This window comes from Chenopodium quinoa, unplaced genomic scaffold (assembly GCF_001683475.1).
Source record: "Chenopodium quinoa cultivar QQ74 unplaced genomic scaffold, ASM168347v1, whole genome shotgun sequence".
NCBI lineage: Eukaryota > Viridiplantae > Streptophyta > Magnoliopsida > Caryophyllales > Amaranthaceae > Chenopodium > Chenopodium quinoa.
In genome coordinates this window covers 2,298,557-2,316,978 of record NW_018745068.1, presented here as the reverse complement: position 1 = coordinate 2,316,978, position 18,422 = coordinate 2,298,557, and the positions used below count along the sequence as shown (strand labels likewise).

Genomic DNA, 18,422 nt, shown 5'->3' with positions numbered 1-18,422 from the left:
CACTTCCCTATATAAGCAAGTACAAAGGGGGGACCTTCACAGTCACATTTACTCCATTAAAAAAGCTCTCCAAAAATAGAAAGTTTTGTTAAAATATTCATGACTTGGCCTGCCATTTATCAAGTAGAGGAAAGAGATCGCAAAGCTTCGAAATTGACCTCACCTAAAGGTATATTTCTTTTCTTTGTATGTTCCTTCTTGAATCTTGTGTGGGTTGTTTGTTGTTTACTACTATATAAAGTCTTTGTTTGTCTTTTACAAATGAGTAAATACTAATTTTTTGATAATTTTCTTGCAAAGGTTTTGTTTTTGATTAAACTAAGTTGTTAATCTTGATTAGTGTGTGGTGTTTGAAGTTTTTGTTGTTAAATAATAGATAAATTAAGCTGTGTTGTTAGTTTGTTAAAGAGAGCCATAGTGTAAGAAGACCTCTCTAATGGAATTAAAAAATGTTGGCATATGAACAATGGGTTGAAACTGGTCAAATGATTTACAATGGGGGAGAGTGAATTCATTTGATGATATACCAGAAGATGTTGATGTTAAATATGTGCAACAAATAGTTGATAGCTTAGGATATACAGACATAGTTAAAGTTCACTTTTGGGACCCTAGAAAGGATTTCCAATCTGGTATAAGATATTTGGGGTTTGACAGTAGGTCTTGTGATCCTTTCCTTACTATAGACAACTAATTGTGTCTCCCCAAAAACCAAACCCAGTGATGAGTACCTTTCACATCTTTGGTTAACGAGTTCGGTAAAGAGTTGAAGAGTCTCGTGACGTTCCCTTAACCCTTGACCATACCCCTAACCTTTCCTAAAATGTTTTAATCCAAAATCATTCAATTCGTGCTTTTAAACACAAAATCATTCATTTTGTGTCCAACTTATAAAAACGTCCAAACTAGAAAATTTTGGTCCATAATCCTGGTCCAATTATTACTTAGTTGGATGGGCTTGAAATGAGCTTTCTAACGATATATTTTAAGCCCAAATCCGACTTTAAACGAATAAGTTATGGCCAAAATACTAAACTGAGTCCATAATTTGTTGGATACTTGCAAATCGAGCCATTCTGAGTTTCGTGCCTCATAGTTATTATCCAAATCTTGGATGGTTCGATAGCCCTTGAAATATCTTTCCAATGATATATCATAATCCCCAATTCCGATTGAAACCGAAAAAGATATGATTAAAATACTAAACTCTATCCACAATTGACACTATTTTACTATTTTGATCATATCTTAAATTCTAAAAAAGATATTAATATGATTCCAATTGGGTTGGAAATTAAACTTCAAGATCTTTCCAGCGATATATTATTTATCTTATTCCGATTTCTGGATCAAAAGTCATGATAAAAACAAAAACCGCAAAACTGTTGGACCATCGCGCCACGATGGACCCTGGCACGCCGCGATAGGTCTATCGCCCTGCGATGAAACCTGTTTTATTTTGATTCAAATTATGATCTTTTCTGATTGCTTTGACTCTCTTTTTTCCTTATAAATAGAGGTCGTTTCTCCCCGTTTCAGGTCATGGACAATAGCCATCAACAATCACCACAATCTTCATAATCATTTATTCTCTCTCTTGATCCCCATGTTCTTATCCTTGATACTTTCCCAAATCATCCACTATACCTCATTCACGAGACTTGAATACCCCTAGCCATTCTCGACGTTACCTTTGACCTCGACATGAAAGGTTGATAGTTCTGAGGGTTTGGTCCCAAAACTATATTTCAATTCATAGCTGATTTATTTACTTTATTGATTTAAATTTCTTGAAGTTACTAACGTGTTTATTGTTTTGATAGCAAGAAAGCCGAGGCATCAAAGTGAGTAATTCTATTATTTTTATTTTTTTATTTTGAAGTAGAAATCATGTTTTAATTCCTAATATCATGCTTAGGGTGTTTTTATGATTTTTAGTATCATGTTTAGGATAAAGCTTTGATTGTGATTATTAGTGACATGCTAGGGTTTGTTATTAATCCATTTAGTATCATACCTAGTGTTTCGGGGTTTTTTGATGTCCTGCAGGAGAGTTACAACACCAAGTCTGACCTCTGGACGCCTGTACTTGCAAAACAACGGAGAGTATCTGCAATGTGTAATTGCTCAGTTCGAGGTGTCAGGTGTCTGACTTTCTCTAATTGTGAGTTAATGTGAATTAATTGTTTTCTGAATGATGTTCCTTAGAGGGAACATCTCCCTTTTATAGGGTGTTGGAAAACTTGCCCAGTACTAGGTTTTAGAAACCTAGGACTGACTAGGCTTTGCCTAGGAAATTGGGCCGTAGGAGGCCATTTTCCTGATGGGCTATCTGTCTGCCACGTGTCATGGCCTGATTGGTCCACCTTGGACCTCTCACGAGGTGACACGTGGTGGACTCTGGTTGGTCCACGTGGATGACACGTGGCAAGGCTTGAGTGGTCCATGCAGCGGATTATGGTTGGTCCACGCGGCGGGGAAAAATCCCCTAATCATTTGCCCCTCACAGGGGTGACGTGGCATGCCACGTGGCGCCTGTGACAGGTGTCACGCCATGGTTTTTACCGTTTTTTTTTTTACTGTTTCTTGGAATTCACCCCCCTTATAAATAGGGTATGTCCAAATCATTTGTTTGGACATTTCCAAAAAATTCTGGAGAGCTTTTGTCTTTTTCTGAGAGAGAGCATCCGACTGCACCAGACCGCTTGTTTTACAAACCGCCTGCTCTTACAGCCGTTGTAGATTTTCAAGTACTTTCATCTTCATCAACTAAAGGTAACCGTCTGTTTCTTTTTATTTTTTCGTACTTTGTTTTTTTTTAAGATGGTTTCCCAAAAGCACACGGCACGGCCTAGGTTAGTGATCAGCCGGTCACCGGGGAAGGCTGAATCTAGAATTAGGAGTGTCGACTGCCCCTTGCTGGATCACCCTTTGCAAACTGCCCCAAGTCTGACTGTCTATGTGTGTGTGCAGGACACCATGGCCAGAACTAAGAGAACAACAAGGGTGACAAATTCAGACCGCTCTTTCTTTCATGCGCCTGTCAGCGAGTTGTCTGACGTGCCGCCTGGTGCCCCAAGTACCCCTAGTGATTCCATTTTAGACGAATCAAGGAAAGAAGTTGAAAATGTTATGCCAGCCTTTGTTGATCTGGCCCGCCAGGCGGACTCTTCATCCGAGAGCTCAGATAGCAATTCTGAGCCAACCACTTCAAGCAAATTTTCGGATGAGTCTGAAGAGAGGCACTCTCGGCTAGAGACTGCGCGAGAGTCCCTTATAGTAGACTTGGGACCAAACTGGGCGGAGCCGTCTGCCACCAACCGAGAGCAATACACCGCCTACTATCATCATCCGTAGGCAGGCGGAAAATGATGGCTGAATTAATTGGGAGCTTCAGAGCTGACCATGTCATGGGACATGGGTATGTCCTTTGCACGCCGGATGTCGAGGACACTTTAGTCTGGCCTGAGCAGTCCAGCTACAGGGAAGCTTATTTTTTGCTGCTATGAGGCGGTAATTAAGGCCAGCCTGAGATTTCCTCTACATCCGGCTGTAGAGAATATTTTGGACGGATACCAGCTAGGTGTCTGGCAACTAGCCCCAAACTCTTGGTTCAACATCTTGGGCTATGTTGCCGGCTGTGAAATGCATGAGGTAGAGCCAAGCTTTGAGGCATTCGCTCATATGCACTACCTCAGCCGGACCCCAAAGACAAGCGGGACCGACTGGTATCAGCTGTCTAGCCACAAAGGCTATATGATGACTGTGGGGAAGAAGAACAAGTGGAAAGATTGGAGGAACACTTTCTACATCGTCTCCAGTCCTGACACAATTAGGAACAAAAAATTTAACAGGTGGAACAGGAACCCACCTTTCCTAACAGGCGGCTCTGAGCTGCCGCCTGTTCCCCGTAAAGCCAAAGAAGAGATCCTTGACAGAGGGCTCTTCAAAGTAAATATACAGGCGAACCCCGAGACTGGGGCGAGGGAGTTCATTCCTCAAAACTATGTTCCCAAGTATAAGTGGTTATACGATGGGACATATCTGGCCGCCTGTGGCCTTAGTGAAGAGATGCCGAGAGGTAGCTGACCGCCTGTTTAAATGTCTTGTGAAACTTGAATTATTTTTTGTCAAACTAACTCCTTGATTCATCTTTTGCAGAAAAAGCTATGGAAAAGCTCTCGGCCTCTAAGAAAGCTGATGCTCAGTACCGCTCGGCCATCCTTGGCAAGCGGCCAGCTGAAGAATTGCCTGTTGTGCAGGCGTCAAAGGTGAACTTTCAACTAAACAGATTTCATTTAGCTTTTCTGCTGCCTACTTCTTACTTATTGCGATTATTTTGCAGGGCACTTTAACAAAGCCTTCCTCCTCCTCCCAGCCGGATCCTAAGGTTAGGAAGCAGACGGCTGGTGATGTGACGACTCCTGGGAGAGCCAGGAAACATGTGGCCTCAAGGCCAGGAGGCAATCCACCCCCAAAATCTCCAGCCGTCCCTGCTGGCAGTCGGTAGGGGAAGGAGAAGGAGGCGGCTACTGAAGGTATTAAAGACTTGTGTCCTTTCCCTTACCCTCTTAGGGTCAAATTCAATTGGTAGTCGTCTAGGACCTCTGAGAGGAGTCGGTCTATTGGTCGAATTTACACCAAGTACTTACAGGGTATTGATTGTGCAGATGTCCCTCAAAAGCCGGATCTGGTTCAGATGGCTAAGTCCATGCTGAAGGCCATCCTTGTCGAGGAAAGGGAGTCTGTTAAGGGAGTCGGCACCCTTAACCTTGAAGCCATCCTGGCTCTCCTGGCCGAGGTATACTTAGTAAGAAGTTCTTTGTTTGCTTAAATAATTGTCTAGCGCCTGTAACTGATGACTGTTTTTGGCCGAGTGCAGCCTATGCTGCGAGTGTATGGTCTCCACAAGCCCCTGAGCGAAAAGAACAAAGAGATAAAGGCTGCGAAGGCCCGGGCCGCCTCTGATTAGGACAAAGCTATGTTCCAGATTGCACAAAACGAAATTCTGACCACTAACATACTATATTATCAGGCGTCTACCAATTTACAAGTCAATAAGGACTTAGAGGCGGCCCAGAAGAGGATCTCAGAACTGGAGAAGTCCGTATCAGACCTCAAGGCTGAGCTCGTGCCTCTAAAGGAGGCGGACCAAGAAGCAGCCGGCCTCCGCAGTCGGGTAGACAAACTGAAGCAGCGGCTGGCCAACCAGGAGACCCAGCTTGCCAAAAAAATACACTTCAAGGGCCGATGAGGATAAGCAGGCGCTTGTCAAGGACATGATGGAGGACACCAACTTCATCATGAAGATGACCTGGGCGACCCTCTTTCCAGAGACCAGCTATGATAGCTGGAAGAATCAGTTCGCCACCTGTACTCGAGAGTACAATGACAAGATCATGGGGCAAGACCATGATGAAGAAAAGGAGGGTGGCGAGTCGTCTGATTCCACCTTTGGGGAGTCGGACCATGAAGAGGAGGAGGAGGCGGATGGCAAGAACAAGGAGAAGCCGGCTGGGGACCAGAAGGATGCGGCTCCTGAATCTGAGAAGCCTCCTCCAGAAGCTTAAAGTCTTTCTTTGGCCTGCGTGCCACTTGCTTTGTATCATTACCCGACCAAGGGGTCTGGGTTTATTGACAATTTCAATTTCTAACATTCTTGTCGGTCACTTGGCCAACTGTTTATATTAATTATCCGGTCGTTTTTGCCGGTTTCTCCAAATTTTGAATTTTTGAATTTTTTCTTTTCACGAATTTTGCTAAGTGTATGTAGTTTGCTTCTTGTTTTCATGAATGCTTTATATACCGACTGTTCTTACCCCAGGGCGACTGGCGCCTGGTTTTCGAAGGTGAGTTGATTGACCTGGAATTTTTTATACTTTTGATTATTACTAATTCTAGGTCAATCAATCACTATGGTGATTGCCCCAAACCAGGCGTTCAGTCGGCCATTGCATAGGCGAATACCTAGCATAACTCGGCTCTCGGCCTTATAGTAAACCGCACTATACTAAGTTTGTACTTAGTTTATTTTATTGATCGTAAATAGTCTGTTTGCTTGGTGCTTGTACAGAACAGGCGCCAATCTGGATGTTTTTAATCAAAGTAGCTTCCACGGTGTTGCTAACCTAAATAGGAATAGTGACTGAATGCCGTCTGTTTATTTATTACAAGGACAGGCGGCTTCATTCGTACCTTTTAGATTCCATTGTAGGTTGGGTGAGTGACTATGAGTTAACCTTTTGAGGTTAATCACTCTCCGTCACTTGAGTAAACAGAAGAATCAGTCGACCGTGGCCGCATGTTGTTTCTCTGTTTACAATTTTTAGGCCATTAATCGTTTCTCGTATGGAAACAGGCGGCGCTTGGAATATTCAGCCGTAGTAGTCGATTGTAGGTTTACAAGCGGTTATTTCTTGCTAACCAATAGAAGGAATAGTGGCCGAATACCGTCTGTTTACCAGAAAGCAGGCGGTTTGGTTCGCACTGTTTAGGTTCCATTCAAAGGTTGCCAGTGTGACTATGAGTTAACCCTTTGGGTTAATCAATCTCTGTCACTTTTATTTGAGTGAGTAGAAGAAACATGCGTCTTTGGCCGCATGGTACCTCTTTATTTGCCAAGTTTTGCTTAGCTATTTACTCAAATCATGCCGACTGTATTGCCCCAAGCAATAACAGGCGGTTTCTGACTTAGATTTTAACTGTCTACCGCGTGTTCGCAATAAATACGTTTATCTTCGTCTCAGGTCAAACGACTGCGAGGTTGTCTTGGAGACGCTTGGTAGGGTCGTTTGTTTTAGGTTTATAGAGTAATGTGCCACCCAAATGGGAGATGCTCTCTGCGACGAATTTACCCGGATGGATGTCGCCGGATGCCTGCCCTTTTTTGGGACAGACGTATTAGTTTAATTTCATAAGGATCATTTGGCCATGGGCCTCAGGTTGATCATCCGGCCTGTGGCCTCATTAGGTTGTTCAGAGAACAGTTTGCTAAGTTGTCTAGGCATATCATTTTTACTCATGCGAGAGTAAGTGATTAAAAGAAATAAGGCCGACTGTGTATTATACAGGCGGCTTGCCCCACTGAGGAGACTTGTAAAAAACTGAAAGATAAATTGTAAGTTTTATTAATTGGCTTACATATACAAATAATTTACAAATCTCAGAAATAGTACTTTTTCAAGTTGTCTACGTTCCAAGTTCTGGCTAGCTGCCTGCCGTCTGGAATTTCCAGGCGGTAGGTGCCGCCTCTAACTTCTTCATAGATTCGGTAGGGGTCATCCCAATTAGGAGTCAGCTTTCCCTGCTTGTTGGCCTTACCGACTGCTTCCATTTTTCATAACACAAAGTCCCCTACATTTAGGGGCCGCTTGTGCACTCTTTTATTGTAAGCTCTCGTCATTCTTAGACGGTAGATCTCATGGCGCAAGGCTGCATTGCCCCTGCGTTTTGGAAGTGAATCCAATGCTAGCCGCATGGCCTCCCAGTTAGCTTCTTCGTCATAAATCATGACTCGAAGAGTCGGCTCATAGTGCTCAATAGGCAGAACAACCTCTGCCCCATAAACCATGAGAAATGGAGTTTCACCAGTTGCCCCTTTTTCAGTCGTCCTGATGGCCCATAAAACATGCGGTAGCTCGTTAGCCCATAGGCCGCCAGCTTTTTCAATCTTCTTTTTGATGCCATCAGAGATTAACTTGTTAAAGGCTTCAACCTGGCCATTTGCTTGGGGGCGACCGACTGATGCAAAACAGTGAGAGATCCCTTGGTCTCCCAACCAGTTCTTGAGAGCAGACGTCTCAAATTGAGGTCCATTGTCAAAGACCATAGGCATGGGTACCCCATACCAAGTGATGACATTTCTCCAAACACTAGACAAAAAAGGTAATTTGGCACCGGTTCAAACCCCCCTAAGGCACCGGTTTTGAGCCGTTGGGGATTTGAGGGATGCCAAATCCTCAAAAATTTGGCATCGGTTCAAAACCGGCGCCAACTAAAGGCTTTGGCACTGGTTAACCGGTGCCAACTTCAAAGGCGCGAATTTTTTTTTATTATTATCAACACTATTGGCACCGGTTTTAAGCAAGAACCGGTGCAAAAAACCCCACTATAGGCACCGGTTCTTGCTTAAAACCGGTGCCAGAAATACCCCAAAAAAATAAAAAAAAAAAAATAAATTTTTTGCATTTTTTTCGCTTATATTGATATAGAAACATTAACATATATATAAAGTTACATATTTTCATTAAAAAAGGCTGTAATATTACAATTTTCGTCCAAAAAAAATTAAATAATATTACAACCTAGCAGCCCACCAAAACAGCAACACGAAACCACACCACTACTGTACAGCACCCAAACCAACAGCCCAACCAGTGCAGAGCAGGCGCCAGTAGGTCCCTGAAGAACAACAGTCAGACAGCACCAGCTGAGAAAGCTTCAAGGATCAGCCCATAAAACCTAGCACTCAGCAACACAGAATCAGAGCAAAGCAAATCAGCAAAACCGCAACTGAAAAACTGACCAGACCAAACGCAAACAGCATCATAGCAATCTGAACCATAGCAGAACAGTCCCAGGGTCACAGAAACACAAACTGCACCAGAGCAAAGACACCAGCACAGTAGCCACCACATCAGAACCAAGCTCAGGAACGCAGAACAGCTACACAACAGGCCAGCAGAAAGACAGACCATAGCAAACCAGCAGGGACAGAAAACAGAAGCTCTGAAACAAGGGACAGAATTTAAAAGAAAAAATAAAATTTTGAAGCAAGGGACAAAAAATTTGATGGGAATATGAAGTTAACAACTGCAAAATAGATAATTTTTTTTTTTTTTTGAAACAAGGGACAGAATTTAAAAGAAAAAAAAAATACAAATTATCAATCCAATCAAGATATAAACATAATAATCTCAAATCATAACATATTCATTCTCACAGCATAATAATCCAATGTATAATATACCTCTATCCCGTATTAAATCTAGCCTAACATACTCAAAATTGAAATAATAACAACGCTAGAAAAAAAATCATACTACTACGGAAGAAGTACATAACTGAAATAAACAAAACTTACAAATTGAAATTCTTTAATTACAAACACGTTTTCCAGAAATTTCAAACTATTGGGGTGCCTTTAAATTGAATAAAAAAACCGGATATTTATTAAAAAAAACATTAAGCTGACTAAAAATTAACAATATTGGAATTTGTGGGTAAATTGAGAACATAAAGAAAAGATTCTTACCTTAGGAAGAAGTATTCTGTGAAGAGATCAATTAGTTGAACTGTTGAACAATCTTAATCTTCACAGCTATGATCGCGCGTACACATGCCATTTCTCTCTCTTGAAATTTTCTTTCTCCTAATTCAATCGAAAATGGGAATCAACTAAAAGGATTTGCGGCGGCAATTATCACATAAATTGTATAAGAAATCCCTATACTACTTTTGGAATTATCCAGAAAAATTGCTTGCTATAAAGTGCATGTCTTCACTGGGCAATCAGCTCAAGTAGACATATATACATTTTCAATCATGTTTTGGCATATACTGATAGCATATATATTCCTTAAAAGCCAACAATTACAATGCAAAACCTTCCTAATTACAATTTTGAATTTCAATGGTGACTTTAAAATGACCATGACAGAAAGCACACACCTGCCATCAAGAACAAGATCCACATTTTGTAGTTCAGCTATGAGGAAGCAGTGTCCACGCAAGTACTCATTCTGATACGAATCCTGCTTGGCTGGAAAAGACATGGACATATTCACTTAAGTAACTTATATAATCAAGCACAAGACATTTTTAAAAATTTAGGGAGAAGAAGGATGGCTGAATTAGTACCACAAAGTAGGAATGGAGATAGGCCCATCTTATCCCCTGTATTGTCATCGAAGATATGAGCACCCACTAAAAGAATGTAAGCATGCTTTTTTCTGTTTCAAGGAACTCACAATCACGTTCGGCTCGCCTGATAACAGATAAATATAAGCTGCCTAACAATAGCATATATAGAAAGCACTAACAAAATTCTAATTATAATTATCCCAAACCATCTAATCTAATAAGACAATGGAATAATCTAAGCAAATTCTATCAATTAATTGAACCAAAACATAAGTTTCTAAACCACTACATGCAAAACTATGAACTGAAAAAATAAACAAAGAGTACCAAATTCCTGGAGTTGAGAGGGGAAAACAGCAGCCACGAACTACCCCAAGGAAGCGAAGTGCTTCACCGGAGCTTCAAATCTACTGCTTCTTCAAGGCTGCCGCCGCTTTTCTTCTATTTGATGCCCAAAATTCCTCACAAAATACGGCTTTCAACCTCCAACAAAACAGTTAGTCTGTTCCGTCGCAATAGAGCTACACAGCGCTGCTCTCTGCTTCGACTCCTCATGGTTGCTGCCCAGAAAAAACTCCCAAGCTATCAGTTGAACCTCACTATCACACATAAACCTAAACCAAAAAAAGCCCAACAAAACCAATTTAATATCCTACCAAAAAATCAAATACCCATATGAAAGAAACAATCAATCAAGCAACCCAGAGATAAAAGTCCAATCTTTTATCACAGACCATAAAAAAAATCATAGAAAAGAGAGTGAAAATGGTGGTAAGAGTAACAGTACCTAGCAGCAAAATGAGGCATAAAATTGAGAGAGAAGCAAAACTAATGTTGTACCACCAGCAAGTAAATTATAACAATAATTAAGTTGAAATGTAATCACTATATAAACCATCAGTAAATACTAAATAACAACCTACAAGCCATTTCAAGCAAATATTGATTCAAATTTCTCTTTCTATAACAAAAAAATCATTTCATTTGCAAAATCAACTTCACAATCTACAGAATTAGCTGACAAAGCAATTCACTAATCCATAAAACCATCAACAAAAGTAATTACTAATCCAAAATATACTTTTGTCTGCAATAATTAAAGCAATAATCCTAAATCAAATTACAAACCAGATTATTAAACAAGCGAGATAGAAAGAGAACCTGAAGATCTTCAGGAAGGTACTCGTGCATCATAGAAAGGTCCATAGCACGCAAAAGACGCTGATTACGAGCGTCAACAATCTCACGATGAAGTCGATTTGGGGCTTCTTTGATATCATGATCTTCCATTGGATCATAACAATCATCAAATCTCAAACCTAAAATCAAATAAAAAACACAAAATCAATCACAATAATTAGGTCAAAATCAATAAAAAAAAAAAAGGAGAGCAAAAAAGGGTCCAAACCATATTTGCGAAGACAGTGTTCACTAGAACAGTACCACGCTATAAAAATCAAAAGAAACAACAAAGGGTCCTAAAATATACCTCAAGTGTGGACATTCCCCATCAAATGTTTAACTCAATTATGCTACTAAAATCAATTGCTGAGTACTATAGCAACTTAGTAGGTGTTATACCCAAAAAGCAAACTCTATTGAGGACAAGAAGGTAGCCAACATCAATCAAATAAAAGACACAAGTATGGATAGCCTAATCCCAGGACATAAGCAAATCACATAAACACAAACCTAAGGCACCAATATCAGAAGTAAATGTTAGCACAACTTCCCCCTTATTAGAAAAGGACTAATGAAAAACGAAAAGTATGCATTGGTCATTAAGGTTCACCAGAGGAACATATCTCCCTACCCCAAAATACCAGAGCAAATGTACAATGAAAATTTCAGGCTTCATATACAGTGCAGTATAAGCTTGGAACAAACATAATCAGCGATTCTTTAGAATAAACAGGGAGAAGAAACTACAACTACACCAAAGGAAAACTTGAACATGATGTATGTATGCCCAGGATGAAATCTATTTAAATTCCCAAGCCCAATATTCTCATTTCAATGCTTTGACACTGATGTCATGCTATGTCTAAGTCACCCACTTAACATCACAAGGAACATCAACATAAAAACGTAATCGTACATTTTAGCAAGAAAATAATTAGCAACAATTTAATACAAAATTAGCAAGAAAATAAACATATCTAATCCAAAAACTAAAAATCGCAACAAAAAATTGAAAAAAATTAGAGAAAACAACCAAAAACAGTGTTAGCAGGATTCATTGATTATATCAATCGACTCCAGTAAACGCTCAAAATTTGAATAATTCGGCAAACAAATTGGGTTTTCTACCTTGCATGATTATATCGACCGACTACGATTATTGATTAAATCAATTCAAAGGCGAAATTTTACCCAAAAATGTTAAAAAAGCTCTCAAGTTAAAAACCAGAACCCTAAAATTACAAAATTGAAAACCAAATCAACGACAAACCCTAGGTTGCGAAGAAATTTGGTAGATTAAGAAGACCACAATGGCCCAAATCTTACCTCAAAGCTGCTTCAATGGAGGTGAGAAAACTCAGAATGCGCTTCAATGGAGAATAGAGAGCACGAGTTCAATGGAGGAGAGATATGGAGAGAGAAGGAGGTGCATGCAGCTGCTTCAATGGAGTGAGAGAGCTAAAAAACGGCTTCAATGGAGAAGGTGGGAATTCGGAGGTGGTGGCCTGGAAGAGAAGGTGAGAACGAGCTTATGAGGGAAAAAACAAGTTGAAAAATCATGGGGAAAGAAGAGAAGAAGAAGAAGAAATACGAGAAGCCCGGTTTTTTTTTTATGGCACCGGTTCAAACCGGTGCTAACTACTATAGTGGGCACCGGTTTGAGACGAACCGGTGCCAACTCTATTGCTTTCTTCGTTTTTTTTTTTTTTTTTTGGTTGGCACCGGTTTTGGTTGGAGCCGATGCCAACTCTGAATTTTCCCGCCCATTTCTTTTGGCACTGGTTTTCAAGAACCGGTGCTAAAGGGGGGGGTGCCTATTTCAAAATTTCTACTAGTGAAATGAAGGAGATGACATCTTTTGTTTTAATGCCTTTGACTGCTTCCGCTTCTACCCACTTGGTGAAGTAGTCGACTGCTACCAAAATATATCTTCGTCCGCCTGTAGCAGGCGTATAAGGATCCAGAATGTCCATGCCTTATTTGGCGAATGGTACTGGGCTATGGATAGCCATCAGGTTAGTGGCCGGACGATGGATGAGCTTGCCAAACCTTTGACACTTGTCACATTTTTTCACCATCTCCATGGCGTCTGCTTCTAGGGTAGGCCAGAAGTAGCCTTGCCGCCTGGTCTCTTTGATAGGGTCCTGCCGCCTATGTGGGAGGCGCAGAACCCTGAATGCAATTCTTCGAGGACCTCTCGGCCCTTTATGGGGTAACACACTTCAAAAGAGGTTGTAGATAGCCTTTTCTTGAAAAGTTCACCTTTGTGAATCTCAAAGTTAGACGCACGCTTTTTCATTACGATCATCTCTGGGTAAGTATCCGACAGGGTGTCGTCTATTAAGTATACCCGGATGCCATCCATCCAGGTTGAGCTTCGATCAAGGACTCCAATAGGTTCCTCCTCGATGCTTCTTTTTTCCATCACTTCCCAGAAAACAGACCTTGGTGTGTCACAAGAGGCGGATGATGCCAATTTAGAGAGGGCATCCGCCTTGGATATTCTCGGACCTGGGCATTTGACTTAGATGGGATTCCTCAAGTGTCCCAGCCTCATCTTTGACCACCTGTAAATACTTGATCATAGCCGGATGTGTGGCTTCATAGTCACCATGGTATTGGCTAACAATCAATTGCGAATCTGAACAAGCGTCCACTTTCTTTGCCCCAGCCGCCTTACACATGCGCATTCCGGCTAGTAGGGCTTCATATTCTGCCTCATTGTTCGAGGCCTGTAACTTAAAACGCAGTGCATATTCATATTTGTCTCCTTCAGGAGACTAACATATGATGCCTGCGCCGCAGCTGTTCATTGTGGAGCTCCCGTCCGTATATACCTTCCAGACTTGGTCAAGATTATCTAGATCAGTCGGCCTAGTCATTTCAACAATGAAGTCTACAAGTGCCTGCCCCTTCACTGCTTTCCTTGGCTCAAAAGTAATTTCTAGGCTTTGCATTTCAATTGCCCATTTAATCATTCGGCCGGATGATTCCATGGTTGTCAGTGGCCGCTTAATTGGTTGGTCAGTGTAGACCACGACCGGATGTGCCAAGAAGTAAGGTTTCAACTTCTGAACTGCCATGAAGAGGGCCAGGCCAAAATTTTCAACCATGGGGTACTGTAACTCAGCATTTTTCAGAACATGGCTGATGAAATAGACGGGGAGCTTGCAGCCGTCTCTTTCAGCAAGGAGAACAACACTGAGAGCATGATCAGAGACGGCCAAGTACATGTATAACGCTTCCTTTGACAGAGGGCCGACGAGCCTTAGCAAAGAGTGCAAGTGTTTCTTCAACTTTTGGAAGGCCGCCTATGCATCCGTCCCCCAGTCAAACATAGCCTTCTTCTTGATTGCTTGGAAGAAATAGAGGCACTTGTCGCCTGACCTACTGAGGAATCTCCCCAATGCTGCCAGACAACCTGTTAATTTTTGAACTTCCTTTACAGTACGGGGCGACTGCATGTCTATGACCGCTTGTATTTTTTCTGGATTGGCCTTTATCCCCCTTTGATCGATCAGAAATCCGAGGAACTTCCCAGACTCAACACCAAAAACACATTTCTTGGGATTGAGCATGACCTGGTGCCGCCTGAGTGTGGCGATGTTTCTCGGAGATCTGTAAGATGATCCGTCTGAAGTTTGGATTTGACAATCATATCATCAATGTACGCCTCCACATTCCTTCCAATTTGATAAACGAAGACTGTATTAATCATTCTCTAGAAGGTAGTAGGCGCATTCTTCAAACCAAACGGCATCACAATATAGCAGAATAACCCCTGATCAGTGACGAATGCCGTCTTTTCTTGATCTTTCTTCCACAAGGGTATCTGGTGGAAGCCTGAATAGGCGTCCATGAAGCTCATCAAGGCATGGACGGTTGTAGAGTCGACCAGACTGTCGATCTTTGGGAGAGGATAACTATCCTTCGGACATGCCTTGTTTAAGTCTGTGTAATCTACACGCATGCGCCAGGTTTCATTCGGCTTCTTTACTAGGACAACATTGGCAACCCAATCAGGGAAGTAGTATTGCCGAATGAAACCATCATCTAACAATTTTTTCACCTCGGTGGCTGCCGCCTGGCTTCTTTCTTCACCATGGTTCCTCTTCTTTTGCCTTACAGGCTTCTTTTTGGGATCCACAGCAAGCTTGTGGACGGCTAGATCCGGGCTGATGCCTGGCATCTCGTCCACCTCAAAGGCAAAGATGTCTTTGAATTCTTTTAACAAGTGGTGCAAGTATGCACCGAGTTCAGCAAAAGCAGTCGTCCCAACCTTAACAGTTTGGTCAGGACGAGAGTCATCCAGGACGATCAGAGAGGTAACACTCCCTGGCCATCTTCTGGTCTCCTCGGAGGGAGCCGACTGTTCCATCATCCCTCTCAAACTTGAGAAGCATGAGAGACGGAATGATAACAGCCTTGGATTCATTCAGGGTGGGACGCCCCAAAATCATGTTGTAGGCCGTTAGTTCTTCAAAAACTAAGAACCGGACCACCATGTGGCGTCCCTTCCCTTTCTTGTCCAGACGTATAGGTTAGTCTATTCGACCTACCGGATGTACCACACCACCCCCAAATCCCATTAAGGGATGAGAGACCTGGTGCATACTCTCGAGCTTGTACCTGAGCTTGGTCAGGCACTTGTGACTGATGAGGTCAGACAAACTCCCGTTGTCAAGGAGGATCCGGCCAACTCTTTGGTTGGCCACTTTGCATTCGATGACAATAGGGTCATCATGCGACCTTCTGATTTGCCCCTATCATCCTCAGTAACTACAACTTCAGGGAAGGAATGTTTGTACGCCTGCCCCTCGTCGACCAAGTTGATGTCGAGCTTTCGGATGTAGTCCTTGTTACTTCGAATTATTGGGTCACCTCCGGCGAAGCCGCCTGCTATTGTATAGATCGGAGTTTCATCAGTATCCGAACTATTAGCAGAGTAGGGCTTCTTTTTGGGCGGCTGCCCAGTGTTAGTTTGTAAGGAACTTTGGACCTCAGAACATAGGACTTGAGTACCCCTTTGTTTGCCAGGCGGTCCAACAGACGCTTGAGGCTATAGCATTTGTTGGTGTCATGGCCAATATCCTCATGGTAGTGGCAGTATTTGTTTTTGTTCTGATTTTTGGCAGAACCTCTCATGGGGGCCGGCTTCTCAATAGAGACCCGGTACTTAATCTCCATGAGGATGGAGTAACTGTCTTTGCTTCTTTCTTTTTCTTCTAGGATGGTTGTTCAGTAGTATCAGCCACCCAGACTTCTTTTCTTCTTTCTTAGCCGGCTGTGATGGCCGACTCTCTTTTTTGTCAGACCTCCTTGAGTCCGACTGTTTATTGATATTACAGAGCTCGGTCGCCTGTATATAGGCGTCCGCCTCCATCTGTGCTTCTTGGAGGGTAGGTACCCTTTTTTGGACGAGGTCGAAATTGAAGGCCGACCCGTCCTTCAGATCTTTGAAAAAGTCAGTATAGGCCACCTCATCAGACAATCCTTGAATCTGAATTTTCATCAAATTGAACCGCCTGATATATGAGCGTAGCCCTTCCTTCTCTCCCTACTGTATGGCTCCCAAGTCAAGACTTGTTTTCTTTGCAGGGATATTCATTGAGAAGTTTGACGCAAACAAGTAGGCAAGCATCTTGAAATTATTGATGCATCCGGCTGGCAGGTTGCCGAACCATTGCTGGGCGACGCCCTTCAACGTGGCCGGGAAGCATCTTAACCATGTGGCATCGTCCAACCCTTGAAGATACATAAGGTTGGTGTATGCCATCAGGTGGTCTTCTGGGTTGGAGGTACCATCATAAGTGCCTACCAACACATTCTTCATCTTGGCCGGCTATGCGGCCTCAAAAAGTTATTTCCTTAGAGAAAGTTGAAGGTTGTTCCCCAAGTCTTAGCAGTCGGAGTTGCCAGTCCAAGGGCTGGACATTATGTGCCGCCTGCCCCCCGAAGAAGGTAGGCTGCATATATGGTTGTCCATACGGCATGTATGGCTGTTGAGGCGCATACGGGGCCGCTTGGAACATCTGAGGACTAGATTGAGCGGACAGGCCGCCTGTCTGGTCCTCTCGGTTTGATTGAGAATACCTCATTGAGGTATTCTGAAAGCTGTCATTGAAGTTCGACGTTGAGGGCGACTGTGACAGTTGCATATTCTTCTTTTGCTGGATTATCATTCGAGCATCGGAATATGTTTTCTTAGAACCATCCGGCTGTACATGCCGGATGACCTTCCTCTTCCCTAGCTCAGGGAACCGAAGTCTGGCCAAGTTTATCACGGGCTTCTATCCCTCCCTTAGTTTAGGGTAAGGAGTGGCCTCTCGATCTTTGACCGGCTTATTCCTCCCAGAATGGGAGGGCTTCTTGGCCGACTGTTCCTTGGTAGGGACAGTCGTCCGTTTATCAATAAGATCCTTTATCTCCCCTTTGAAACTTGTCATGAGCTCGTTTCTAGTGATGGGGGTGGATCCTTCAGCCACCTGGAGCTGACCAGTCGGCTGGCCGACTGTTTCACTGGGCCCTGCCTGGTCAGTGTTCCATTCCCTCCTTTCGGTGGGACGGGTGGCGACTTCATAGTCGTCATCTGTATCCTGGTCTGAGTAGACCTGGACATCGGTCATAGGCCGTTTCTCATAAAGAGGTGGTACAGGTTCTTGTGAAGTCATCTCAGAAGTACTGTCCCCACAAACGACGCCAAATGTTTCGGGGTTTTTTTATGTCATGCGGGAGAGTTACAACACCAAGACTGACCTCTGGACGCCTGTACCTGCAAAACAATGGAGACTCCTGTGGGTGGGAGTTCCGCCTCCAACGATTAAGTTAGAACGTGTTTGAGGAATAAAGTGCGAAAAGTAAAGGGTCTCTCTAGGATTCCAAGAGAGTATCTGCAATGTGTAATTGCTCAGTTCGAGTTCTCAGGTGTCTGAATTTCTCTAATTGTGAGTTAATGTGAATTAATTGTTTTCTGAATGATGTTCCTCAAAGGGAACATCTCCCTTTTATAGGGTGTTGGAAAACTCGCCCAGTACTAGGTTTCAGAAACCTAGGACTGACTGGGCTTTGCCTAGGAAATTAGGCCGTAGGAGGCCATTTTCCTGATGGGTTATCTGTCTGCCACGTGTCGTGGCCTGATTGGTCCACCTTGGACCTCTCACGAGGTGACACGTTGCGGACTCTGGTTGGTCCACGTAGCAGGGCTTGAGTGGTCCATGCGGCGGATTCTGGTTGGTCCACGCGGGGGGAAAAAATCCTCTAATCACCTAGGATCTTACCATTAACGATGTTTTGATGATGATGTTGTTATGATGATTGTTGTGTTAATCATATGTTGCTTGATTAATATAATTTATTGTTATTACTAGATCACGCCCCTT

General features: G+C 42.7%; 1 protein-coding gene and 1 long non-coding RNA gene across 2 annotated transcripts; both read right to left on the bottom strand.

Annotated features, from left to right (window-relative positions):
- Positions 1 to 8,434: 8,434 nt before the first annotated feature.
- On the bottom strand, positions 8,435 to 10,729 carry LOC110709515. Its single transcript, XR_002508968.1, has 5 exons — positions 10,189 to 10,729; positions 9,859 to 9,985; positions 9,670 to 9,760; positions 9,254 to 9,370; positions 8,435 to 8,727 (listed from the first exon to the last, which is right to left on the bottom strand). It is a non-coding gene; the product is annotated as an uncharacterized LOC110709515 (long non-coding RNA).
- A 169-nt stretch (positions 10,730 to 10,898) lies between these two features.
- LOC110709499 lies at positions 10,899 to 17,714 on the bottom strand. The gene is made up of 2 exons (XM_021887720.1): positions 17,564 to 17,714; positions 10,899 to 11,204 (listed from the first exon to the last, which is right to left on the bottom strand). The coding sequence occupies exons 1-2, from the start codon at positions 17,712 to 17,714 to the stop codon at positions 10,972 to 10,974; spliced, it is 384 nt and encodes a 127-aa protein (XP_021743412.1). The 3' UTR covers positions 10,899 to 10,971.
- Positions 17,715 to 18,422: the final 708 nt, after the last annotated feature.

Coding starts and splice junctions, on each gene's coding strand:
- LOC110709499 (XM_021887720.1), bottom strand. CDS start 17,714: ATGACTTCACAAGAACCTGTACCACCTCTTTATGAGAAACGGCCTATG. Junction 11,205..17,563: donor CACTGACCAGGCAGGGCCCA/GTGAAACAGTCG, acceptor ATTGTGATTGAT/TTTGTGTTTTTTATTTGATT.